Raw genomic sequence first — 27886 nt, 5'->3', positions numbered from 1 at the left:
TTTTAATGTGAAAAACCTTTGCTTTAATACTGAAAGTTTTAACCTTTGTTATCACAATTGGTACATATTTGGATGTATTTAATCTTTATTCTGACCATGTTCACAATTAGATAGATATGTAACAAACATGGTCTTAAGGCTCAAATGAAGGAGAAACATTGCACTGAGCTCCAAGTTAATTGAGTCAAAACTTTAGAAACTTGTTGATCCTTTTCTATAAAAATAGCAAAACACGATGAGACCAGGATGATACGAAAATGTTTTGGATGTGGCTCCAAAGTATAAGCATGTTCATGGTATTACAGTTGAGTTAAAATATTAAAATGGTATTCATCTGTAAAGCTACTGTGTTTAATGTGATGCTTTGTTCCTTTTGAGCTCATTTGGAAACATTTAGAAATCCATTTGTTTACTTTAGATGTGAAGCAGAAAAACAAGGAAATGAGCGAGACGGTGCAGACAATTAAATACACTTACATGTAATAGTCTGGAAATGTTTAATCACACAGACCTCGGTTCGCTGTGAAATTGTACGTGTAAGGGGGCTGAGAGAATAATGACCTCCAAGTTTTACAGCAGAAGAAAACAGAGCTCAAAACAACCGATGACAAAGAAGGTAAACTTGAGCTTCCAAAACTAAAGGTTTCCATGTGTTGCAATAATTACAAAGCAGAAGTTTGAGAGGAGTATGATGATGGGATGCTGCAGAAGGTTCAATAATTCATTGTTATGGTTTCTGCTTCATTTGTGTGATGAAAGAGTTATAGTATTGTAAATTCTTGTAGGTAATCTGGAGGGTTAAGCAAAGAGGCTTTTGAATGTCTCCTGCTGTCATCAGCAGGAGACAGGGGCGAAAATCCCGGGGGGGACAGGGGGGACAAGTCGCCCCCATTAGTAAAGCTGTCCCCCCCTAGAATAATTTGAGACAGAATTAATAATTTTGGAACAATGCAGTAGTATTTAGTAGTGATGCACCAAAATGAAAATTTGTGGCCGAAACCGAAATCGAAAATAATAATAAACAGTAAAATCTCATTACACTTAAAACAAAATCTCATCTCATCACTGGAAAAAAACAACAATTTTCACCTGTTTCAAGTAAATTTTCACTTGAAATAAGTAGAAAAATCTGCCAGTGGAACAAGATTTATCTTCTCATTACAAGCAAAAAAATCTTGTCCATCTTTTTCCAGTGATGAGTCTTCTTTTAAGTGTAATTAGATTTTTTTTAACTAAAAATGAGACATTTTAACTAGAAATAAGACAGATATTCTTGTTAAGATTTTGGGTTTTTGCAGTGTATTATGTCAGATGTGCTGTATTATTGCACCTTCCACCTAATACCATTGTTTTGTATTACTCTAAGAAAGGTCTTCTGCCTGTTTGCGAGATAGAGATGAAAATGTCAAAATGCTGTATTAAAGGAAGGCTAAAACTTTTATTCCTTGTCCCCACTGGATTTATTCTCTAAAATTTTACTGTTTATTGTCCCCCCCAACTATGAAACGGGATTTTCGCCCCTGGCAGGAGACATTCCTGTATTTCCTGATAAAGCCCCATAAACGTAGGTGGCTCAAACTTTGAACAGAAGCTTTTATTCTTAAATGTCATGGTATTTTCCATATTTTTTGAGAATTTGTTGGAGCATGTCCCTCTTCCCTTGATGCCTGATTCATATTGTGTAAACCACAAGCCGTGTTTGCTTTTTCTCCTATTTCTTTAATTTTTTTTGCAGCTAAAATTCATTATAACTTATAAGATTCAGCGCAACAAACTCAGCTGAAGTCATTCAGGGACTATTTTTTTAAGAGAGCGTACATTTTGAGTGAAAGGACATGTTAGTCTGTACATACAGTACAAGGATTGTGGTCTTAAAGGTTTAGAAACTGTACATGTCAATACACACACACTGGAAACAGTCCAACGGTCACGCGCTCTTCCACACACAGACGCATTCTTTGGAGACTGGGCTTCATCTACGTCTGTCTTCCTGTTAGATTGAGTCGGCAGCGTGCTGAGTGCTGAACTCCTGGAAATCCTCTGGGATGGTGTCTGTGGAAGTGACAGGGCAGGTATTACGACAGAAGACAGCGGCAAATCTAAAACCTGAGGTCAAACTAATTCCCTTCGCAGAGCTGTGCAGCAAGATGAAACAATAATGTCTCAGACGCAAAGGGCAGAGGCCACGGAGGGAGATATGTTGAGACTACTGAGCTGAGTGCTGAAGATTTGTGGACAGAAGTGAAACAGACTTAAAGTAAATAAAGACCCTCTGCCGTTTGTTCGGATTAGGAAATACAGATAATTAAGCAAAATGCAAAAAAAAGCAATAAGAATCGTAAATAATGTAGGATTTTATCATCACACAAATGTTTTGTTCTGGAAATTAAACGCACTAAAATTGACTGACTTAGTTGAATTTAAAACGGCACAGATAATATACAAAGCAAATAATAATTCAATCCCCTGCAACATACAAAAACTGTTTAAGGATAGAGATGAATATGAGTTAAGGGGGGAACATAATCTCAAACAACCAACAGTTAAAACAACACTTAAAAGTATGTGTATTTCAGTTACAGGGGTTAAGTTGTGGAATAGCTTGCCAGATAATCTTAAACAAAGTAAAAACATCATACAGTTTAAAAATAGTTTAAAAAAGACCATGATTGGTAAATACCAACAAGATTAAAGGATAAGATGCAAGAGAGAGAATTATGGAATTATGCAGGTAATAATTACTGATCTTTTTGTCCTTGTTTTAATCGGGACTATTTATTATTTATTTTTCCTTTTTCTTTTCTTACTGGTTCTTTGTTGTTACATATATTTTTTTTGTATTGTAACAAATGCTAGAAAGCATTTGTTATAGAAAGTGTAAATAATAACAATGTGAAGGTTAAAGGGTAGGCATTTATAAGCTCAGAGCTTCAGCCTATTCCTTTTCGATCCAAATGATTACACGACATGTTATGAATGAGTGTACCATATTGAGCACATGATCGAAATAAATAAATAAATAAAGCACGTAATGAAGTGCACTTGCGTACCGTTGCAGCGGTATTTCAGATTGGACCAGATGATGTTTTCTTGCGAGAAACAGAACACGCCAAGTCGTCCTCCTCTCATGGTTGTGTCGATGGTGACGCCAGAGTCTGCAACCAGCTCAGTTCCTTCATAAAACCGGGCCCTGGGGAAATAACAAAAATGGCTTATGACACATTTAAAACCTCTCTTTTGGATTAATACGAGATAAAAGGGGAAAAAATGAGCGCTTCTTCAAATATCTAAACCAGGGGTCGGCAACCCAAAATGTTGAAAGAGCCATATTGGACCAAAAACATAAAAAACAAATATGTCTGGAGCCGCAAAAAATGAAAAGTCTTGTATAAGCCTTAGAATGAAGGCAACACATGCTGCATTTATCTATATTAGTTAGAACTGGGGGCACATTTTTTTTTCATTATGCACTTCGAGAAAAAAGTAAAAATGTCGAGAAAAAAGTCGAATGCTGAGAAAAAAGTAAAAATGTCGAGAAAAAAATCGAAATGTTGAGAAAAAAGTCGAAATGTTGAGAAAAAAGTCAAAATGTCGAGAAAAAAGTCGAAATGTCGAGAAAAAAGTCAAAATTTCGAGAAAAAAGTCGAAATGTTGAGAAAAAAGTCGAAATGTCGAGAAAAAAGACCAAATGTCGAGAAAAGTCAAAATTTCGAGAAAAAAGTCGAAATGTTGAGAAAAGGAAAAAAAAGAAGAAAAAAGAAGGGAAGATTTTTTTTTCATTATGCACTTCGAGAAAAAAGTAAAAATGTCGAGAAAAAAGTCGAAATGTCGAGAAAAAAGTCAAAATGTCCAGAAAAAAGTCAAAATTTCGAGAAAAAAATCGAAATGTTGAGAAAAAAGTCGAAATGTCCAGAAAAAAGTCAAAATTTCGAGAAAAAAGTCAAAATTTGAGAAAAAAGTCGAAATGTCGAGAAAAAAGACCAAATGTCGAGAAAAGTCAAAATTTCGAGAAAAAAGTCGAAATGTTGAGAAAAGGAAAAAAAAGAAGAAAAAAGAAAAAAAGAAGAAAGAAAGGAAAAAAAGAGGAAAAAAGGAAAAAAAAAAAGAATAAACATTTTTGAAAAAGCTCCAGGAGCCAACAGGGCCAACTTCGAGAAAAAAGTAAAAATGTCGAGAAAAAAGTCGAAATGTTGAGAAAAAAGTCAAAATTTCGAGAAAAAAAATCTAAATGTTGAGAAAAAAGTCGAAATGTCGAGAAAAAAGTTGAAATGTCGAGAAAAAAGTCAAAATTTCGAGAAAAAAGTCGTTGAGAAAAGGAAAAAAAAAGTAGAAAAAAGAAAAAAAGAAGAAAAAAAGGAAAAAAAGAGGAAAAAAAGAAGAAAAAAAAAAAAGAACAAACATTTTTGAAAAAGCTCCAGGAGCCACCAGGGCGGCGCTAAAGAGCCGCATGTGGCTCTGGAGCCACGGGTTGCCGACCCCTGATCTAAACCATGCTCGTCATACCTGATGTATCCAACCTGTGGGCGGTGCTGCAGGTACCAGCGGTAGGACACCTTGTCCTTCCAGCCCACATTTCTTGGGTCCTTCCACAGCAGGCGCACCTGGTCGTTGGTGTCTCCCGTGTGCCACAGTGAGTTCCTCAAGTGCTCCCCTGGGCCAGATTTAGACTTGACAGCCTGGTAAGCAGAGAAACGCAGCAGAGTGAGAGGTCGAGGTGTACGCAGATTGCAAACGGGGAAAAAGCAAAGGTTTCTCAGAAAAGAAGCAGAAGAAGGTGGGATGAGGCTGAACGTCCGGCTGCATCGTCACCTTGAGCTGAATGCCGGGCTCGGCCACGGCTCTGAAGGGCGTCGCCTGCCAGTAGGTTTGCTCGGTCTGCTTCCACATCACTACGTAAAAAGAGGATGAATCTTGGTAGCCGAAGATGAAGCCGGCGTAGTCGTCGTCTGTAACTGTGTTCACGTGAAAGGTCCCCTCAAAGTCCACCCCGCTGAAAGCCGTGTAGCCTGACATCAGAGGGGGGAGTCAGTCCATTACATGCATTTAAACTGTTAAACTGCGGTTTCTGTATCCTTAGGAGATGCAGATCTTACCAACAGCAAGTCCTGGATCACTATTCATGGTCTGAACTATTTCCATTCCCTGTTTGGAAAAAAAAAGTATAGATTTTGAGCTTTATTGATACTGAATGCTCTAAACCTCCTCATCATCAACCAAAGCATCACCTCTGCAAAGACTGCCATATTTATACATTTTACAGTTATTTGCACCTCCCCTTTATACAGACTTGTATATTCCGCCTGGAAGTGAATAAAGTTCAGCCTTCACACTGCTTTTATCTGTTTCTCTGGTTTCCTGAGGGAAATATCTGACTCTCCACCCGCTAAATCCTCCACTTTGTTCGCCAGCTACAAAGTGAACCGATACCGTCGGAAGAGTTTTGGAGCTTTTTTATATAAAACAGCTGCCTTTTGGGGCCAAAACTATGCACGAAGAGCAGTAACTGTGACCAAGGGCCGTAAAAACAACAAAACAAGACGCACTGTAATGAGCAGGGAGCTATACATGTCACTTCTTTCACAATCTATGTTATCATTTGATGCACGCACACACATAACCCTGTACATTAGAGGTGGGTGCAATTCATCGATGTGTCGATGCCTCGCGATGCGTCACGTGACGATTTGGAATCGATTAATTAAAAAAAATTATCCTATCCAGATTCCAGACTGAATAAGCTGCTGAATCATTTCATTTTCAAGAATGCACATTTCTTATTGTTCACTTGAAATATGGCAGATATGTTTACACTAAATAAATTTGATGGAAGTACATATCTTGTTTACTTGAATTAATGAACTCATTAAATCCAGGGCTTGACCGTTTTCAGTGTTTTCCGCCTATAGAGGGCGCTCTCATGCAAGTGCAGCTTTCCCTGGTCACAGTTAAGTAAGTCAAAGAGCAAATGTTTACATAGTCATAAAATAAATTATTTTGTGTCTTTGAAAAATACATGTCAAATGTTCAAAAAACCTTGTTATTTACTTAATGAGTGTTGTTAGAGGAACTGAGTTAATTGATTGGCTATTTATTTACAAATGTAGCCACAGATGAAGACAAAATCAATCTTGTATGGAAAAAAGCATTAAAAATCACAATAATCGAAGAATCGTGGCACCAATAATCGAATCGAATCGACAATCGTTATAATCGAAGAATCGAAGAATCGAAGCTCCAATAATCAAAATCGAATCGAATCGTGAGGTACCCTTGTTTGCACATCCCTAAGCTATACATGTCACTTCTTTCACAATGTATGTTATCATTTGATGCACGCACACACATAACCCTGTACATCAGCCGATGATAGTACCTGGTTCAGAACAACCCAGTTGGGGTCAATCTGGGCATCGCCCTCGGGGTCCAGCACCACCGTCTGATAGGCCCTGAAGTCGGTCAGGGTTATCTCTGCGTTCTCAGGACAGTTGTCGATCCTGTCAATCACTTTATCCTGGTCAAAGTCGGACTCGCACACATCTCCCAGACCATCATCTGATGAATGACAAAAAGGGTTGAACTGATGATGATTAGGGGTGGGCAAAAATATCGATATGGCAATATATCGCGATACTTTTCCAGCCGATTCAATATCGATATTAAAAATTTGAATATCGATTTTTTTTATTTTATTTTTTATTATTTTTTTTTTTATTTTTTATTTTTTTTATCCCCGATCTTTTTCCCCATTATATCACCCAGTGCTCCTACCTAAGTGACAGTCCTGGGCATTGCCACTCTCTACCAACCCTGGGGAGGGCCCTGCACTGAGCTCAGGTTTTATTTCACGTTTTATTTCATTTTATAATTTATTTTTTATATAACACAATTGCCTGTCCTTAAAAAATGAAAAATAATGGACAGAGGTTTATTTATTTATGGATTTATATCTATACTGACTGATCACTGTGCCTGTCCTTGGTTTTAGTACCATCTTTCTTGTGTTTATTATCATTTCCCACATAATTAAAGCAACCTCATACTAAATTTAATGTTAATTTCATATGATGTAAATAATATGAAAAACATATACAAATATGTTGTAACTTTAGCTTGTATAGTTATAATAAAACATTGTTTTGACTCAGTTTGTCCCATGAATTGTCACTATAATCTGATGAACGTGCAACTCGGATTTTAAGATCCATCACTATCATCTGATGTACATATATACAACTTGGATTTTAAGATGTGTAATGCATTTTTAAAATTTCGGTGAACTATGTAGAATATAATAATCGGGATATCGCATAATCGGGATATCGCAATGTGTATCGTATCGTGGCTCAAGTATCGTGATGCGTATCGTATCGTGAGGTCCTTTGCAATACCCACCCCTAATGATGATGATGATGAACTACAAGGGTTTGAGCTGTAATAATCATGGTTATGATGCTCTACATTTTCTCTCGCATTAAAGCAATGGAATATCACAACTACATATTGTCCAAACACCAAACCTGGTATTCAGATTCACGATCCCCCCAAAATGTCCAACAATTGTTACCTTGATAGTCCATGTGGCAATATAATGAAGTTGTTATGTTTTGGTTTATAGTTTAATTAAAATTCCTTTGAATCGTTTTAGACCTATTGTTTTCCTGCAAGGCCTGCTCTCCTTCAGACCCAACAAATAGCGGGGTAAACGAGCAGGATGCACAACTCTAACACGCATCCTTGTGACATTTCAAAGTCTTTGTCTACTCTGCATTATTAAACGTTGCCAACAAAAAAAAAAGCTGTTGACCCAGTTGATTGAAATGACACCTCATTTATTTCAGAGCCCATTTAACTCAAATAATGTCACGCTGACTCATAAAATTGTCAAACGAATTCAAGCACGAAAAATTGGGCTATTAGCCACCCACCCCCCCTAAATTGTCACTTAATCTGCTCAAGGTTGCCAGAGCTTGATCTGTGGGATGGGAGCACAGAGACTCGTGCATCACCGGATGTTGAGAGTGGGATGCTGCGTTTGTTCAGACTCACTGTTGTCATCAGTCTGGTCCGGGTTTGGCACCAGCCGACAGTTATCTGGCCCCGGTGGTAAAAAGTCAGGAATCCCGTCATTGTCGTCGTCATCGTCGCACTCGTCTCCCATCCCGTCTTTGTCGGTGTCCAGCTGGGAGCTGTTGATCACGAGCGGACAGTTGTCCTTGGTATCCTGGTGACCATCTCCATCACTTCAGGGGGAAGCGGCACAGCCGTACCAGATTATTAAAAACAAAACACACGCACTCACTAGGACTTCAGGTAAACAGCACAGCATGTTATTACCTGTCTTGGTTTGTGTCACAGGAGTCTCCAACCAGGTCATTATCAATATCAGACTGAAAACAGAGCAGATGGTACAACACTGTGAAAAGAAGTTGTTAAAGGGCGAAATCTAAGATGTTAAAGTGAAAATATTCACAGGAGACGGCTTACTAAAAGTGTTTCCTTATGAATAATCTGTTAGGAGATTACAAGCATCTACTATACACCTAGAGCAGGGGTCGGCAACCCAAAATGTTGAAAGAGCCATATTGGACCAAAAACACAAAATACAAATAGGTCTGGAGCCGCAAAAAAAAAAGAAAAGTCTTGTATAAGCCTTAGAATGAAGGCAAAAGGCGGAATGTCGAGAAAAAAGTAGAAATGTCGAGAAAAAAGTCAAAATTTCGAGAAAAAAGTCAAAATGTTGAGGAAATAGTCAAAATTTTCCAGAAAAAAGTCAAAATGTTGAGGAAAAAAGTCAAAATTTTTAGGAAAAATGTCGAAATGTCGAGAAAAAAGTCAAAATTTGGAGGAAAAAAGTCAAAATTTTGAGGAAAAAAAGTCAGCAAAAAGTCAAAATGTCAAGATTAATGTTGAAGTACAATCTCGAGAAAAAAGACGAAATGTTGAGAAAAAAGTAAAAATTTTGAGGAAAAAAGTCAAAATTTTGAGGAAAAATGTCGAAATGTCGAGAAAAAAGTCAAAATTTTGAGGAAAAAAGTCAAAATTTTGAGGAAAAAAGTCAAAATTTTGAGGAAAAAAAGTCGAAATGTCAAGAAAAAAGTCGAAATGTCAAGAAAAAAAGTCGAAATGTCGAGATTAAAATAGGAAAAAGGAAGAAATAAGAGGAAAAAAAGAAGGAAAAGAAAAAAAAGAAGAAGAAAAAATAAAAAAGGAAAAAAAATAAAAAAAGAAGGAAAAAAAAGGTCAAACATTTTTGAAAAATCTCCAGGAGCCACTAGGGCGGTGCTAAAGAGCCGCATGCGGCTCTGGAGCCGCGGGTTGCCGACCCCTGACCTAGAGTCACTTCAGAATACTATTTGAATGGCAGTGTTTCAGTGCCTTTTCATGTCTTTTGATCACAATTAAAGCATGTTTTAGGATTCCAGTAATCATATATTGTCTATATATATTTACAGCAAGATGTTGCATTTAGTTCTTTTGTGGAAAGTGCAGTATTATCTGCAGGATTCAGAGCCAAAATACTTAAATATACTGAACAAATTGATAAAAAAAAAAAAGCAGAGTCAGAAAGGCTTCAGTCTTTTGTGAAGATTTGTTATAGTGACTATAATGCTGATTTTCTATCGCAACAATATTTCCATTGCTTCAATGTAGCAGAGAAACTGTGACTAACTAAAGTACAAATTCAATTTTTATATCCAAAAAACTGTTGAGTGACCTGGTTTGGGTTGGGGATGTCGGGGCAGCTGTCGCAAGCATCTCCCACTCCGTCTCCATCCCGGTCCAGCTGGTCTCGGTTCTGGACACGCTGACAGTTGTCAAGGAAGTTCTTCAGACCTGCCCACCAACCACCCAGGTGAGATTATTAGTGTCACTGTGCAACACTCTGTCCTTCTCTCCTCACTTAGGTCAATTTGTTTCATTTAGTTTTTTTTTTTTTTTTTTTTTTTAGTTTAGTTTAGTTTATTTTCGGTCATGACACAAAAAAAATAAATAAAAAACCAAGAATAAAACTGACAACAAGAAAACGTTCAATTGTTCAAAGAAAACATAATAAAAAAGTTTCCAGTATACAAATAAACAAATAACATCTAGACCGAAAAAGGGGTAGGCTGAAGCAAAGCTTATTATTTGCCTACCCTCAAAAAGATTAATTAAATTAATGAAATAAAAGCAAAAAGTAAGAGAAAGACTGCCCGTAAAACAAATTGCCTCTGTAGGGATAACAAACATTCCTCAAAAAATAAAAAAGATTTTTAAAATAAAGGTGCAGTCTACATGTTACCATCATCCTTAAAAAATCAAAGCAAATCACCAATTAAATAAATACCCAAATCAACATCAAGCCACTCATTAATTTAATATAAGGAAATCATCCTTCTTTTCAATGTTTTTTTAAATAAAGTTAAAGTTCTACATAATTTCAAATCTATATCTAATTTATTCCATACATCCACCGCATTTAGACTTGCTCAGCTTAACAAACAAGTCAGAAATACATGAGCAGATGAAGTTTTGTTTCAGTATATGTAGCCTCTAAACCAAATAAGTATGCTTGTTGAAATAAATATTCTTTATATAATCGAGCAATACACTGCGGTTTGATGGACCGTGTCGTCTCAGCCTGTTATGCTTAACCTCGCCACTAGGGCGCACTGTTGCACTGTATATGTAAGTGAAACTAGTTTCCGTCACGATGGTATTTTTATTCATCACAAGGAGGCAGCAACTATACCAAAAATACAAAGGTCAAGCAGCACAAACAGCAGCGGAAGAGAAACTATCTTGTCTCCTGTGGGGGTTTTTGAGGTGTAATCATACTGGTGGATGATCAAAGCTCGTGTTTGCTCTGGAGTCAGACTGCTCTAAGCTTTTTTTTTCTTTTTCTGGAGTTGTGTTCTGCCTTAGCTGGCTTATAAAACCAAACTATAAGTGATGCATTTGAGCAACACAACTTTGAGATATGTGCAACTAAGTGTAAACTCTTCCTGCATTACTTTTGTATAATTTGCTGTGAGAGTGGTGTGGAGACATGAAGGAGGAAGCAGAATCAGAAGTCATAACAGTGAAAGCCTTCAGGGAAGCTGCTTATATAACAGGCGTGATGTAATTTTTCTTCCGTACCATCTCCATCCATGTCGTCATCGCAGGCGTCACCTTTGCCGTCGCTGTCAGTGTCCCTTTGGTCAGGGTTCTCCACCACGCGACAATTGTCACAAGCGTCGCCATGGCTGTCTTTGTCACTGTTCCTCTGGTCCACGTTTGGCTTCAGTGGGCAGTTGTCCTGAGACAGACAAACCATTCACATCGTAATCATTATCGTCTTGCGTATTAGGGCCTGATTTACTAAAGGTTTGCGTGCGTAAAAACGTGTGCAAACTTGACAGCACCCGCAAACCAATGTGCCAGCTGATCTACTAACAGCGTGCAAAGAGGACTGCGTCTCTCAAATGAGCAAAATAGTACACGCAATTCATTTAGTACTTTTGCCCTGATGAATAATCAATATGGGGCGTACCCGCCAGAAATCGCTAAATACTGGGAGGGAAAGATGCAAATTGATCCATTTACCACGCGCAATGAGATTTACCAAGCCTGAAAGTTTTTGCGGGGATTGTGATTGTGTCTGTATTTAATACGTTTGAAAGGAAGGTGCTAATCTCCACATGCAAAAGGAGAAACATTTTATTTGAATGTTAAATCGAGTATTATTCAGCAAAAGGTTGCCACAGGAGGCACATTCATTTTTTTATTTGTGATGATGAATAAATCACGTGTTTTCATGGAGAAAAAAGTGTTTCTTATTGTTCTGCAGTTGTCATACCCCGGTCCGGTGTTGTGCCGTATTCAGCACCCCTGCCGTGAAAAGCACCCCCTCGTCTGACAAAAATGATATTCTCATTCCGTGTCACGTTCTGTTTAGCGTCCAGTTTTGTGTTAATGATTCATGTTTAAATGCGCTCATGGATTCCACAATAGTCATACTTTCCCACAATCACAGTAACAAAAATCGGGTAAATGGTTATTGATGTCATTAATTAATAGCCTGCTTACTGTGTTGTCTTCCATAATATTTGTAAATATATATAATATAAACTCCTAAGTATGTGTTTGTGTGAGTGTGTATATATAAATATATTGAAGTGTCAGTGTGTTGTTTTTTTTCTTGGTCTACTTATCATTGAATATACGAGGGGGTGCTTTTCACAGCAGGGGTGCTGAATACGGCACAACAATTTGCCTCTTCCACTAATATCTCTAACTCCAACTCGTCAAATTTAATTTTGCGCTTGCAACTATATCCTGCTTTCCATCCAGACTCTCCATGGCACAAAGTTTGCGCCGCAAACCGTAAGACGCGCAACACCTTATTTAAATACTGCTGTTTGCACCTGTTATCAATTGCGCACGCAATCTTAGTTGATCACCCGCAAAACACACAACAACAGCACGCGCAAACTTTTTCAGTGCACACGCAATTTAGTACTCTTTATTTAGGATCTTAGTAAATCGGGCCCTAAGTGAATTAAACTCCCTGGACAAGCATTTTCAACTGTTTTTCTCATATTTTTTTGACCTTATCTTTTAAGAAAAGATATCCAGATAGGCCGGTGATGAAAACAATCATTAGTTGCACTTTGTGTTTTTATATAGATATTTCCACCAACCTGCTCATTGAGAATACCATCACCATCTGCATCGTCATCACAGGCATTACCTTGGCCATCTCTGTCAGCGTCTTCTTGACCAGAATTAGGAACATATATGCAATTATCCTGCAGAGACATGACACCGAGACAATTAGAAAACTCCTTTGCATCGCATCAAAGCTGCCGTGGCGGAGTATTTTATTTCTTACCTTTCTGCAGCTTGGATCTTTACATTTGAGTTTCTCATCAGGATATCCATCAATGTCTGTGTCCTTCCCGCAAAGGTATCCATTGCCAGCCCAGCCAATTCCACACTGACAAGACAAATTAAACACCTTATAGGGAGTGCACACGGTCCCCGAAAAAATGTGTGAATAGACAGAACTCATAGTGAAGAGTGTGTGAGAGGTGTGAAATCCTACCTGACAAGTGATGGACCCATCTCTTTCTGGAATACACAGGGCGTTAATATCACAGGGGTTGGTCAGGCTGTTCCCACAGCTGATTTCTGGTTTACAGCCTTTCGCCTGATCTCCTGTGAAGCCGGACTTACAACTGCCACAGTGGAAGGAGCCCTGGGGGAGAATCAGGACGGCTGTAAGTGGCCACCCTTAAACAGCCAAACCCGTGAAGTGAATGTCCTCCATGGACCATGTGATGCCGCTGCGCTTTTCTTACCACTGAGTTGTGACAGGCTGAATTTGCAGCACAGCCTCCGTTGTCGGGTCCTTTACACTCATCAACGTCATCACAGACCTGAGTTAAGCAAATGACAAACAACAGTTAGGATGCTTTCTTTGTGGCATTTTCTTTTAAAAAAAAGTCAATTTCTACGTAAAAAAACAACAAATAAATGTGAACATATCTATATTCAGTTATAGTCAAGGGCAGGGGTCGGCAACCCGCGGCTCTAGAGCCGCATGCGGCTCTTTAGCGCCGCCCTAGTGGCTCCTGGAGCTTTTTCAAAAATGTTTGACCTTTTTTTTTCTTCCTTTTTTTCTTCATTTTTTCTTTTTTTTTTCTTTTTTTCCTTTTTTCTTCTTTTTTTCCTTTATTTCTCTTTTTTTCTTTCTTCTTTTTAATCTCGACATTTCGACTTTTTAACTTTTTTCTCGAAATTTTGACTTTTTTCTCGACATTTCGACTTTTTTCTCGACATTCCAGCTTTTTTCTCAACATTTTGACTTTTTTCTTGACATTCCAGCTTTTTTCTCAACATTTTGACATTTTTCTCGACATTTCGACTTTTTTCTCGACATTCCAGCTTTTTTCTCAACATTTTGACTTTTTTCTTGACATTTCGACTTTTTTCCCAAAATTTTGACTTTTTTCCTCAAAATTTTTGACTTTTTTCTCAACATTTCGTCTTTTTTCTCGAGATTGTACTTCAACATTAATCTTGACATTTTGACTTTTTGCTCTACATTTTGACTTTTTTCTCTAAATTTCGACTTTTTTCTCGAAATTTTGACTATTTCCTCAACATTTTGACTTTTTTCTCTAAATTTTGACTATTTCCTAGACATTTTGACTTTTTTCTCTAAATTTTGACTTTTTTCTCAACATTTCGACTTTTTTCTTGACATTTCGACTTTTTTCTCAAGATTGTACTTCAAAATTAATCTTGACATTTCGCCTTTTTTCTCGACATTTCGACTTTTTTCTCGAAGTGCATAATGAAAAAAAAATCTTCCCCAAGTTATAACTAATATAGAAAAATGCAGCATGTGTTGTCTTCATTCTAAGGCTGATACAAGACTTTTCATTTTTCATTCATTGCGGCTCCAGACATATTCGTTTTTTGTGTTTTTGGTCCAATATGGCTCTTTCAACATTTTGGGTTGCCGACCCCTGGTCAAGGGCAATCAGAACTATGAGCACATAGGATGTTATAAAACTACCAGATACATTCTCACGTTACTAACTAAAGGGTAAATTTGATTATGAAGAGGTGAAACATGACAGCTTTAAACTTTGAGCTTTCTCTCCTTATCTCACCGCTACCTCAGCTGGAGTTACTGGTGTTTGCTGTTTGTTGACTGGATAACCAACTCATTAGACTATTATCCATCCTGTAGGTTTTCTTGTTTTTTTTTTTTAACTATTGTTATATTATGATATTCTAAGAAATTGTTGTAGTACTGTGTTCATTGTGCGATAGGATGTTGGATCAGAGGGGGTACTTCATCATCAGTGTTGCCAACTCCTCAGAAAGGAGGTTGTCCTAAAAGATGGTAGTAGACGCTGAATGACTTCATCGCCTATTTTGTGTATGTAATTGTATGGATGCCGCAAGAGAAAGTGGTTGAAGAGATAAAAAGGGAGTTAAAATGTGTTTTGAACTACTAATTAACTTATTTTTTGTCACCTGACCGTAGGCCAGTGCCACTGAATAATTATGATAACTTCATTAATTAGAATAATATATTAATAAACTACTGTTCTAAATCAATTTCTGCATGTACTTTCAATCGTATTGATGATTTCTATGCAATACTTGATCTTGAGGAACTTTGCACAGTTTTATACAATTTTTTTTAAATTAATTATTTATTTATTGTAATGTTTTATTGTGTAAAACAGGTATTTCTTGAAAATGATATTCCTTGTCTAAATGCAGAGGTGTCAAAAGTATTCACATTCATTACTCAGGTAGAAGTATAGATACTAGAGTTTAAAAATACTCCTGTAGAAGTTGAAGTATCAACTCAAGTTTTTTACTGAAGTAAAAGTATAAAAGTACTGGTTTCAAAACTACTTAAAGTATAAAAGTAAGAGTAATGTAAGGGGGGAAAAAGCCATTGAAAATGAATGCATCTTAGTATAATGCAAATATATTAAAGAACCATATATGTGTACTATTGAGCATTAACATGGGTTTCAGAGAGCAGGAGATATGATGACTAGTTGCCTATAAGTATTGTAATGGTGCAAAAAGTCAAACTTCAGAGGCATGTTATCATTTATCCTAACCTTTATTGGAATGTACATCCAAGTTTAGTTGCAGGAATCTGAGGGAACGGATGTAAGAACAAAACTGGACAAGAACATCTGAAACAACCACAACCAAATTCACTCTATCCGGATGGAGCAATTTAACTGGATAGTTTTTTTTAAAGGCCGAAATGAAATAGAGTAACGAGGCTGTTTTTAAAATGTAAGCAGTAAAAAGTACAGATAATTGCGTGAAAATGTAAGGAGTAAAAGTAAAAAGTCGTCTGAAAAAGAATTACTCCAGTGAAGTATAGATAACCAAAATTTCTACTTAAGTAAGGTAACGAAGTATTTGTACTTCGTTACTTGACACCTCTGTCTAAATGAGACCAATCTGTATAAACAAAAGAATGAATAAATAAATAATAATTATTATTTAATAGCTCCAGGCCAGTACAGGATCAGCAGGCGGTGGCAGCTCTGGCTGGAGCCGGGAGCGGCTGCTGCTTGAGCACTGGGCCGCCCCGAGAGTGCTTTGGTGCGGGGAGCGGCTCACAGATGCACCCGCTCCCCGCGGGGAAACAGGTGAAAACCAAACGGTACGTGCTTCCACATTATAATCTGCAAAAGTCTCAAATGAGGCCTAAAAAAGTTGCAACATATGCCGCGAAGCGCTTTTTTTTTTAAACCACACCTCCCCCAAAAAGTCGCTAGAGGTCTTTGACCGGTGTTCTGCCAATTTCTGCTGCTTTGCCAAAAAATGCTACCTAATGGTTTTCTACCTTTGTAGAGCTACAATTTTACCGTGTTTTACTCCCTAGCCCACTTCCTTTTCCCCCAAGTGGTCCTTGTCGCTTGTCAGGCCGTTATTGTAAATAAGATCTTGTTCTTAATGACCTGCCTGGTTAAATAAAGGCGAATGAATGAATGAATATCAAATAAAGCCATAGAATTGTTTTTTTTTCTCTTTATCGTATAATGTTCACAAAGTGTAATGCAATTCATGCCATGGGTAAGTGTATTTTGAAGGATCAAATACTCAACATCCCATATTATCAATTTTACATTGTGCAAGAAATGATGCAAACTTTGAAAATCGACTGTGCGCATGCGCAGAACCACAAAGTAGCATTTCTCGGCAGGGAGCAAGGATTGGCAGAACACCGGCCTCCATGAAAATTGACGCCTGGCTCGATGAGGGGGAAAGTTCACCGCCCCCCCCCCCCTAGGGTTGCCACCTTTCAGAAATAGAAATAAGGGACGCCCTGATTTCAGCAGCGCAGGAGCCAAAAAAAAAAGCCCCAAAACTTCTAAACTGAATAAAAATGTGTTTATTTTATATGAAAAAACAAAATGCTTTGATTTAAAGTTTAAAGTGCTTTAATAGCATTGAACTTGCATGACTGTACAGACAGACAACCATACTAGCAACTGAAATAGCCTCCTATGCTACGTACGTCCACATCAGCCCAGATGTAGAATAAAGCTACAGGTGAAGAATATGGTGTAAAAGTTAACTTATTTCAATAATTCAACTAGAATATGGTGTAAAAGTTAATTTATTTCAATAATTCAACTAGAATATGGTGTAAAAGTAAATTTATTTCAATAATTCAACTAGAATATGGTGTAAAAATTAACTTATTTCAATAATTCAACTAGAATATGGTGTGAAAGTTAATTCATTTCAATAATTCAACTAGAATATGGTGTAAAAGTTAACTTATTTCAATAATTCAACTAGAATATGGTGTAAAAGTTCATTCATTTCAATAATTCAACTAGAATATGGTGTAAAAGTTAATGAAAATACGGTACAAATCGCGTCCCGTATTAGTTCAATACGGGACGCAAAATTTTTTCCTCAAATAAAGGACAATTCCGTATTTCAAGGGACGGGTGGCAACCCTACCCCCCCCCCCCCCACCCACGACTCGCAATTTATTTTGGCAATGGCTGACGTCTCCCCCTTCATATGCTGCTGCTGTGTAAATCTGGCAGTAAAATGCACAGATTTACAACGGAAATAAACAGATTTATTTTTACTACCAAGTGCAAGAAACACTTTCAGTCTCCATAGACTGATTTGTACTGTAGAGGGCATGCATTTTTATATGGCAAACTGGATTCAGAGCTGTGGGTTAAAGACCTAAGGGATCATAATCATTCTTATTTTAAAGAGAATATGGCTTGTGTGAATCGTGCTCCAAGACTGCTGTGACTGGCTTTGGGTTAGCCTGGAAGTGTCTCCAGATGAAGTGTAACCAAGCCGCAGGCAGCAATTTCCTTCCACCAACGGCTGAAGGCTGTTACTTGTGCTAACTGGTGGACAGGCTCTGGCCACTAACCAAGAGCCAACTCCTCCAGCCAAGCACCCTTCCAGATTGATTAACCCCTTGGATCCACTGCTACGGTCAATTAACCGAGTGTCGGCCAGTTAAGGATCCCAATAGAGCTCAATCAGACTTGCGGCTGGCCTCCCTTTATCTCTGGTAGTACCAGTACTCGAGTTGAGGGAAGATGAGGGAAGATGAGGGGGGATGGCATCCCCCCTGAAATAAAAACGGTCAAAATCATCCCCCCTGTAAAACTGCCATCCCCCCTTTCCATCCCTTATGTCATTTCATCAATGAATGTGGTTTTACTGCTATTTCAACATTTAGAGTCATCACCAGAAAAATAACACCAGAAAAATAACTTATTTGACAATTTTCACCTGTTTCAAGTACATTTTCACTTGTCCCCCAGTAGGACAAGATTTATCTTCTCATTACAAACAAAAAAATCTTGTTCCACTGGCAGATTTTTCTACTTATTTCAAGTGAAAATCTACTTGAAACAGGGGAAAATTGTTGTTTTTTCCAGTGATGAGTCTTGTTTTAAGTGTAATAAGTTTTTTTTTACTAAAATTAGACATTTTAACTAGAAATAGGACAAATATTCTTATTTTGAGTTTTTGCATTGATCCATTTTACTTATCCTGTGTAGGACAGAATCATATTGATAAGTTCAGAAAACTGTTTTTTATTGTTGTGTTTTGATGTATTTGATGTAAGCCCAGTGGATATTTAAAGCTTACAGAAGGCTGCATTTAACTGCTGCTATGTCATTCCTGCAGTATTTCTGCAGGTGTTTTGGTCTGTGCTATTATTTGTAATATATTATATTATTTGTAATCAGCACAAATTATCTGTCCCCATATGATAAAATCCACCACCCCCCCTGATTTCTTTTTACAACTCGAGTACTGGGTAGTACTTGCAACATCAGAAATGAGAATGGGTCGACGGATTTGATCAGGCAACGTGATGCTAGTCAGCAGCAGCTCTGCAAAACTGAAATAGCAAGCTTTGTGGTGACGAAGGTTAAGCATGTTTCCATCAGCTGCCAGACTTGTTCTTTTCACTTATTTGTCCATTTTTGGATGAACCAGGGTCGGACGGAGTCACATCCTGCCAGTATGACACAATCCAAAGCCTTTTTTTATATAGTCTACAGTTGGAGCTCTTTTTATTCATCATAATTTTAACTAAAGTAAATACAACTAGGGTTGCCACCCGTCCCGTAAAATACGGAATTGTCCTTTATTTGAGAAAAAAATGTTGCGTCCCGTATTGAACTAATACGGGACGCGATTTGTACCGTATTTTCATTAACTTTTACACCATATTCTAGTTGAATTATTGAAATAAATTAACCTTTACACCATATTCTAGTTGAATTATTGAAATAAATTAACTTTTACACCATATTCTAGTTGAATTATTGAAATAAATTAACTTTTACACCATATTCTAGTTGAATTATTGAAATAAATTAACTTTTACACCATATTCTAGTTGAATTATTGAAATAAATTAACTTTTACACCATATTCTAGTTGAATTACTGAAATAAATTAACTTTTACACCACATTCTAGTTGAATTATTGAAATAAATTAACTTTTACACCATATTCTAGTTGAATTATTGAAATAAATTAACTTTTACACCATATTCTTCACCTGTAGGCTATATTATACATTTGGGCTAATGTGGACATACAGTAGCATAGGAGGCTATTTTGGTTGCTAGTAGTATCAATGCTATTAAAGCACTTTAAACTTGAAATCAAAGCATTTTGTTTTTTTATATAAAAATAAACACATTTTTATTTCTGAAAGGTGGCAACCCTAAATACAACTAACTGCAACTTTTTCTTCCCTCTTCTTCACTTTACTCTGAATATATGAGTTTAATAACGGTTGAAGGTTTCTGTTAGCCTCAAACATTACCTATGAATTATTGTTATATCTTCTGTATTTGGTTGTTTATTTTATGTTGTCAACATTAATACAGTTGGATGTTTTTTTGGAGTCATGTCATTATAGAAACAGAGTACCCCTACGGTCTATTTTGCAGGTAATTCTGTCATTTTAGATTCATTTTAAAATGCAAGTATTTATTTTTAATAACTGATAAAGAGGCATATAAACGTATCTTTCATGCAGTATTTATGCCCCCTTTGTGAAAGCTGACAAGCTTTTCTGAGATATGAATTAATTATCTGTGACATGATTTAGTCAAAACACCCCAGAGATATTTAAACATTATTTTTCGTTCTAACGTTTCCCGCCCTTTTACCTGTTTGTTTGTCTGGGCGAACAAAATGCCCACCCCCTCCACTGGCAGGCCGGCGTAGCCCAGCGGACAGGCGTCGCAGCGGAAGCCCGGGGCGGTGTTCACACACTTCACTCCTGGGAAGCAGGGGTTGAACTGGCACTGCAGAGAAAAGGAGGACATGAGCTCCGCTGCAGCGGCAACAGGGCATCTCTAAAACAACCTTTGAGGTCTGACGATAATTTTACTTACGTAAGAAAAATAATTCTGGAGGGGCCGATCCAAAAAGGAGGTCAGTGCAAATAACGACAGACATGCAGGCAAACATATGCACGCATCCTTGTACATCTATTCTTATGTTCCTTATCTGCATCCAGCTATTCAGCTCCATTCCTATACTTGGTCTCTGGAAGAGCCTTGAGGCTCAGTGTGCTAGTTTGATGCTTCTGCTTCCAGGTTGTCTTACTAAACCCCCCACGCCCACCACCATCATCAATAAAACAAAACATACAAAACAAGTATTTTTTTTTTTCTCACAGTGATATGGAACAAAAAAAAAACAAAAAAAAAATCAATGAAAATATTGATATTTATACACAGCCTGTTTTCCACTAACTGATAATTATATCCCAAATACAAGCATGGAAAATACTGGCACCACAACTGTTCAGCAGCATCAAAGATATGCTATAATTTGAGGACGCCCCTTGAAGAGGAATTAATCGTGTTCTTTCAATTCACAGTTTTTTTTTAATCTGGATCCAAAACCAAAATATGAACGCGATGCGCCAAATATGCACATCCCAAACACGTGCCAACAGTTTAAACCTCACTATTAGGGTTGCCACCTTTCAGAAATAGAAATAAGGGACGCCCTGATTTCAGCAGCGCAGGAGCCAAAAAAAAGCCCCAAAACTTCTAAACTGAATAAAAATGTGTTTATTTTATATGAAAAAACAAAATGCTTTGATTTAAAGTTTAAAGTGCTTTAATAGCATTGAACTTGCATGACTGTAGAGACAGACAACCATACTAGCAACTGAAATAGCCTCCTATGCTACGTATGTCCACATCAGCCCAGATGTAATATAGCCTACAGGTGAAGAATATGGTGTAAAAGTTAATTTATTTCAATAATTCAACTAGAATATGGTGTAAAAGTTAATTTATTTCAATAATTCAACTAGAATATGGTGTAAAAGTTAATTTATTTCAATAATTCAACTAGAATATGGTGTAAAAGTTAATTTATTTCAATAATTCAACTAGAATATGGTGTAAAAGTTAATTTATTTCAATAATTCAACTAGAATATGGTGTAAAAGTTAATTTATTTCAATAATTCAACTAGAATATGGTGTAAAAGTTAACTTATTTCAATAATTCAACTAGAATATGGTGTAAAAGTTAATTTATTTCAATAATTCAACTAGAATATGGTGTAAAAGTTAACTTCTTTCAATAATTCAACTAGAATATGGTGTAAAAGTTAATTTATTTCAATAATTCAACTAGAATATGGTGTAAAAGTTAACTTATTTCAATAATTCAACTAGAATATGGTGTAAAAGTTAATTTATTTCAATAATTCAACTAGAATATGGTGTAAAAGTTAATTTATTTCAATAATTCAACTAGAATATGGTGTAAAAGTTAACTTATTTCAATAATTCAACTAGAATATGGTGTAAAAGGTAATTTATTTCAATAATTAAACTAGAATATGGTGTAAAAGTTAATTTATTTCAATAATTCAACTAGAATATGGTGTAAAAGTTAATTTATTTCAATAATTCAACTAGAATATGGTGTAAAAGTAAATTTATTTCAATAATTCAACTAGAATATGGTGTAAAGGTTAATTTATTTCAATAATTCAACTAGAATATGGTGTAAAAGTTAACTTATTTCAATAATTCAACTAGAATATGGTGTAAAAGTTAATTTATTTCAATAATTCAACTAGAATATGGTGTAAAAGTTAATTTATTTCAATAATTCAACTAGAATATGGTGTAAAAGTTAACTTATTTCAATAATTCAACTAGAATATGGTGTAAAAGTTAACTTATTTCAATAATTCAACTAGAATATGGTGTAAAAGTTAATTTATTTCAATAATTCAACTAGAATATGGTGTAAAAGTTAACTTATTTCAATAATTCAACTAGAATATGGTGTAAAAATTAATGAAAATACGGTACAAATCGTGTCCCGTATTAGTTCAATACGGGACGCAACATTTTTTTCTCAAATAAAGGACAATTCTGTATTTTACGGGACGGGTGGCAACCCTACTCACTATAGCTACACGCATAATCCTTTGAACCAGTAGCCTGGGTTAAGATGCGATAACTGAAGATGAACCAGAATGGTTCGAAAATTGTCCTCAGTCTGCAGGTGGATTTGATAAAGCTTGATTCGTTGTTGTAAAGAAAGAAGCACATAAACCCACGCATGTTCAGTTTTACCTCATCCACATCGTCACAGTTGAAACCATCTCCGGTGTATCCATCAGGACACGGCGCACACTCAACGCCGTTAGCCGTCTCTATACACATGTCGTCACGGAAGCAGACGCCTGGGGTACACTTTGGTTTCACCACTTCAGTACCACCCAGACCTTTAAAATAACACAAATACATATTCTTTTTAAATAATCCTTTCTCCTATTCATTAAAATGTCACGGTCACTGGTCTGGCGAGTGACGCTGACGGACAGGTACTGAAGATGATCTTACCACAGGCCTGACATTCTGAGATGGTGTTCCTGAGAAATGAAGTTTCTTTAACCTGACAGGAGGCGAAAGAGAAACAAGTTTATATGCAGTCCAGCTGTCAGCCGAGCCAGGTCAGGGCTGGGGAGGCAGGGATTAAGTAGCCACAGAGGAACAGTTTAAAGCACTTACCTGCTGAATGAGGACATCTTTCAGTTCGTTTATCACCGTTGTCAACTCCATCATTTGATTGGAGAGCTGTTTTGTGTTAACCCCTATAAGAAAGGGACTGTTATTTTGTTTAACTTAGTTTTAGTTTTAGTTTTTATTTGGTCCATTAGTCAATCAAAACATGCACCACAGTAAACCTGGATATATAAATAAATGAACCAAAAAAGGTGTAGACCAGGGGTGTCAAACTCATTTTGCTTGGCGGGCCGGATTTGACCAATTTTTTTCTCGCGGGCTGCACGCTCAAAATAATAAAAACGGTGCGGAAAATTTTTTCTCTAATTCTTTTTTTTTTACTATTCTTATCTAATCCAATATCAGTTTAGTTAATTTTAAAGGAAATATGCACTTTGTTTACACTCTAATTATGTAAAATATATTTCTTCAGGATCTTTTCTTGAAATTTCTCGTTTTTTTTCAAATTATGTAAGATACTTTTAATATCATTTTACAAAGATAAACAGAAACAAGTATGTTTTTTTTATATTTCGCTTTTTTAGAGGAAATTTAATTAAAAGCAAAATCTTTGTTATTACATCCGAGAGTGTTTCTTTGTGATTTAGAGATTTTTCCAGTACAATTAAGTGTATTTATTTTAAAAAAATAAGATATTTACGCCAGTGTGCCTAAAAAGTCAGCACTTCTTTTTTAACTGTTTTACTTTGTCACTTTCCTCGTATTCAAAACTGAAATTCTCTGAATAAATATCTTCTATCATATTTTTTAGCAGTGATATTTTTCCTGCGAAAATATATAATAGTAGTCAGTTAATAAAAATAAACGACCGTCTACAAAGAAATAAAATCGTCAAATGCATTCTAGAAAACTAAAAAACTGGCGAAAACTGCTCTATTAGTGGAATAACGATGGATTTGTAGAAGAAATATATTATCAGATATGCTGCGATTCATGGCAATTATTTATGCCTTTTTAGTAAATTAACATTTCGTGGGCCGCACATTTGACACCCCTGGTGTAGACTGAAGCCGTAGCTTATATAATGCCTATCTTTTTTTCATCACATCACAACAAATCAAAATAAAAAGTATTACACAGATCAATTACAACAAAAGCATGTGATATAGAGGATTTACAAGAGAAGCTGCTCTTGGTCATAGTTTATATTTATCAATTGCCCTAAGTTTAAACATTTTTTTTGAATTTGCAGAGAGAACTACACATTTTTAGCTCATTACAGAGACTTTTCCACAAGTTTACCCCTTTAACAGAAACACATCTACTTCTAAAGTTTGTCCTTACCTTTATTTTTTTAAACATACAAGTTCCCCTGAGTTCATACCGACTTTCTCTGGGTGAAAACATTTCCAGAATGCAGTAAGGAAGTAGGTTGTCGTGTGCCTTATACATTATAATGGAAGTCCTTAGCTCAACTATATGGAGGATTTTTTGTGCCAAAATTAAATAAATAAATACATCATTAATTAATTAAAATGGGAATGAAATATATCATTAATTAATTAAATGTGTCATTAATTAATTAAATGCTGAAATAATAAATATATATTTTTACTTAAAATGAATTTGTATTTTAATTAATTAATGACATATTTAATTCTAATTTTAATTAATTAATGACACATTTAATTAATTAATTATATATTTAATTCCCATTTTAATTAATTAATGATGTATTTATTTATTTAATTTTGGCACAAAAAATCCTCCATACAACTAGATCTACATATTTTAAGGTATTTAGTTTAATGAATAGTGGGTTCGTTGGGTTGCAGTATTTTGAATTATTTACAATTCTTATGGCTTTCTTTTGTAATTTAATTATTGGATCAATGTTTGTTATGTAAGTATTTCCCCATACCTCCACACAGTAAGTAATATATGGAACAATGAGTGAACAGTACAGTATGTAAGTAACTGAATGAGAAGTGGGTGATCTTCATCCTGGGATGTTTATTTCTACAGAAAGAGCTTTACCCAGAGTTTGAACAGAGTCTCTTTGCTGGAAAAAGCAGTCTTGCAACGATGCAACGTTCTCAAACGAGTCCCCGACCACCAGCTTTAGCTCATCTAAGCTTTCCTGTTGGAATAAAACAAACAATGAGTCCATTTGTAAACTTGGAGAACTCCCACCGGGCCAGACACATAGTCATTATTGTATGGAAATGCTGCGGCGGGTCACCTGATCCGTATTCCGCATGGTCTTGAGATCCACTGTGCCGTAACCTGCTGGCAAACCCTGGAAGGCAGCGGGGAGATCCCTGACCGTCTCCACCAGCCGACAGTCCAGATGCAGCTCCACCCCGGGTGGCCCCTGCTGCTGCAGGCCCCTCAGGTGGAACAACAATCGGTGCTGCTGGCCGTCCGCCAGCACCAGGTTGTTGAAGGTAACGGAGGTCATCCTCTTGTCGCTCCGCAGGTAGCGTAAAACCGCTTTGAGAGGACATGGCAGGCAAAGACAAAGGGAGCATTTAGAGAGATTTACTGTGAAAGGCTTATCCATCCATATTACAACATTTAGATGACGGCATACAAGCTATAATATTTATTGTTTTAACCATTTTTCCATTATTCCATTATTCAACACTGCACAAATGGTGCATTCGAGGCTTTTTACAACAGGATTAGTTTGAGGTCCAAAGTGAATTCAGAGGAGAAATTTGAAGCCCAGCGAATTTCTTTTAAGAACTTTCAAAACATATTTCTCTCTGGATGTTGATTGACAGACTCGCACTCTTTCATTCATCATCCAGAAAAGGGGAGTTTGTCCTGCCACTGTTTGGCGTAAGGTTTTTTACTCCCACTAGGGGAGTTTTAACCTACGACGGAGTATTAGGGCCAAACAAAAAAACAAAAAATGGAAATTACGAGAATAAAGTCATAATGTAATGAGAATAAAGTCGTAAAATTATGAGAATAAAGTCGTAAAATTACGAGAATAAAGTCGTAAAATTACGAGAATAAAGTCGTAATATTACGAGAATAAAGTTGTAATATATTATAAATATATAAATAAGATGCTCAATATTCTTCATTTTAACACAGGGAGAAGACTGCTCTTCCTGTTAGAGTTCTCATAAATTACCACTTTATTTTCATAATATTATGACTTTATTCTCATAAATTACCACTTTATTCATTACGACTTTATTCTCGTAATGTCACAACTTTATTCTCGGAATTTTACGACTTTATTCTCGTAATATTACGACTTTATTCTCATAATATTACGACTTTATTCTCATAATATTATGACTTTATTCTCGCAACATTACGACTCTATTCTCGTAATGTTACGACTTTATTCTCGTAATTTTACGACTTTATTCTCATACAATTACGACTTTATTCTCATAATATTACGACTTTATTCTCACAACATTACGACTTTATTCTCGTAATTTTACGACTTTATTCTCATTATATTATGACTTTATTCTCGTAATTTCCCAATTTTTTTTGTCTTAGTTTGGCCCTAATACTCCGTCGTATTAACCTGCCATTGTTAATGTAATAATTAGTTGTGGGACTCAATTAAAAAAATGTATCTAATTAATTAGAGGCTTTTTAATTAATTAATCGCATATCAATATTTGACACGAGAAGCAACATTTTTCAATTTAAATGGATTTTGGTATATGACTGAATCACTGAATTGACACATAAATGAACTGAAACAACAAAATTGTGTTTATTTTGATAATTGAGTGTTAACATAAAGTGCAATATGAATAATAGGAATATGATTGCATTGTCCACAAGGCACAAACTTATGTCTTAAACACATTTGTTTTTGTTTAGTAAAATTAAAAAACAGCGCTTTCAAGTACATTCCCGTGAAAAGTGGAAACTGAACATTGCAAAATAGTTAAAATATCCTTGGCATGAAATAAACAGACCAACAGTTAAACATAAAGTGCCCTTTCTACCATAAATGGTTTTGAAAAACAACAGAAACAAAAATGATCCATCAACTTATGACAACCCCTCCTATTCTGCCATTGTCCTGAGCAAAAACCTTTGCAGATAGCGGAGGGTGGAAGATCCGGTGAAAGGCAAATTCTTTCTTGCACAATTTGCACACAACTGTGCTTTCATCCAGGTTTCCACTCGGTAGTTTTTTAAAACAAAATCTTTCCGCCCACCAAACCCAGCAACGACTTCCCATCGGTTTGGGTTTCCATTGTCGTTTCTCGTGTTCTGTGCATCAGTATTACGGGTAACTTATACAGGGAACTCGTGCAAAGAGAAACATTCTGCACTGTTTGGAGTGAAAAAGTAAATTGCGATTAAATGCGTTATTTTTTTTTGTCGCGTTATTTTTCTGTAATTAATTAATCAATCGTAATTAACGCAATAAAGTCCCAGCCCTAGTAATAATTGCTTGGTGGTCATGTTCTGGGTCTCTGGAAAGATCCTAGACCTAGAGACAACTTGTATTGTAATGCCATATGAATAAAACTGAGTTAAATTGAAATGTATTTTTTAACTCACTATTCTACAATAACACCTCCATATCAGAACTAAAGGACCTCCAATGATAAAGCGACACTAACTTTGTGAGTAACAGGCTGAATTGTCTGTTTCCCCCACCAGAGTAACATATCCCACCAGATGATTAAATTTAATTTGGCTGCAGACATAGTGGAGACATTTGGTCGTTTTACATCTAAAAAGGTAATATTATATCAACAAAAGACAAAATAATTCCAGGGAAATGTATGAAAAACAATGGAGCGGCGCTTGAGAACAGAGCTGTGTCTCTACTCTGAGATGTGATG

General features: G+C 36.2%; 1 protein-coding gene across 1 annotated transcript in view; it reads right to left on the bottom strand.

Moving 5' to 3' along the window:
• Positions 1 to 27886, bottom strand: part of thbs4b (thrombospondin 4b) — a 37695-nt gene continuing 9809 nt past the window's right edge. The window contains exons 3-22 of the mRNA XM_061733713.1: positions 25288 to 25538; positions 25083 to 25185; positions 23091 to 23173; positions 22923 to 22974; positions 22653 to 22804; positions 20206 to 20343; positions 13326 to 13403; positions 13070 to 13222; positions 12857 to 12961; positions 12666 to 12773; positions 11122 to 11281; positions 9716 to 9834; positions 8335 to 8387; positions 8047 to 8240; positions 6374 to 6552; positions 5094 to 5142; positions 4810 to 5006; positions 4504 to 4676; positions 3051 to 3190; positions 1 to 2052 (exon numbers count right to left, since the gene is read on the bottom strand). Coding sequence (XP_061589697.1) covers positions 1994 to 2052; positions 3051 to 3190; positions 4504 to 4676; positions 4810 to 5006; positions 5094 to 5142; positions 6374 to 6552; positions 8047 to 8240; positions 8335 to 8387; positions 9716 to 9834; positions 11122 to 11281; positions 12666 to 12773; positions 12857 to 12961; positions 13070 to 13222; positions 13326 to 13403; positions 20206 to 20343; positions 22653 to 22804; positions 22923 to 22974; positions 23091 to 23173; positions 25083 to 25185; positions 25288 to 25538 — 2546 coding nt within the window. The 3' untranslated portion in view covers positions 1 to 1993. The remainder of the gene's footprint in view (positions 2053 to 3050; positions 3191 to 4503; positions 4677 to 4809; positions 5007 to 5093; positions 5143 to 6373; positions 6553 to 8046; positions 8241 to 8334; positions 8388 to 9715; positions 9835 to 11121; positions 11282 to 12665; positions 12774 to 12856; positions 12962 to 13069; positions 13223 to 13325; positions 13404 to 20205; positions 20344 to 22652; positions 22805 to 22922; positions 22975 to 23090; positions 23174 to 25082; positions 25186 to 25287; positions 25539 to 27886) is intronic.

Source organism: Cololabis saira, chromosome 11 (assembly GCF_033807715.1).
Source record: "Cololabis saira isolate AMF1-May2022 chromosome 11, fColSai1.1, whole genome shotgun sequence".
Lineage (NCBI taxonomy): Eukaryota > Metazoa > Chordata > Actinopteri > Beloniformes > Belonidae > Cololabis > Cololabis saira.
The sequence above is the reverse complement of the archived record's forward strand: the minus strand, read 5'-3'. Positions and strand labels throughout refer to the sequence as shown.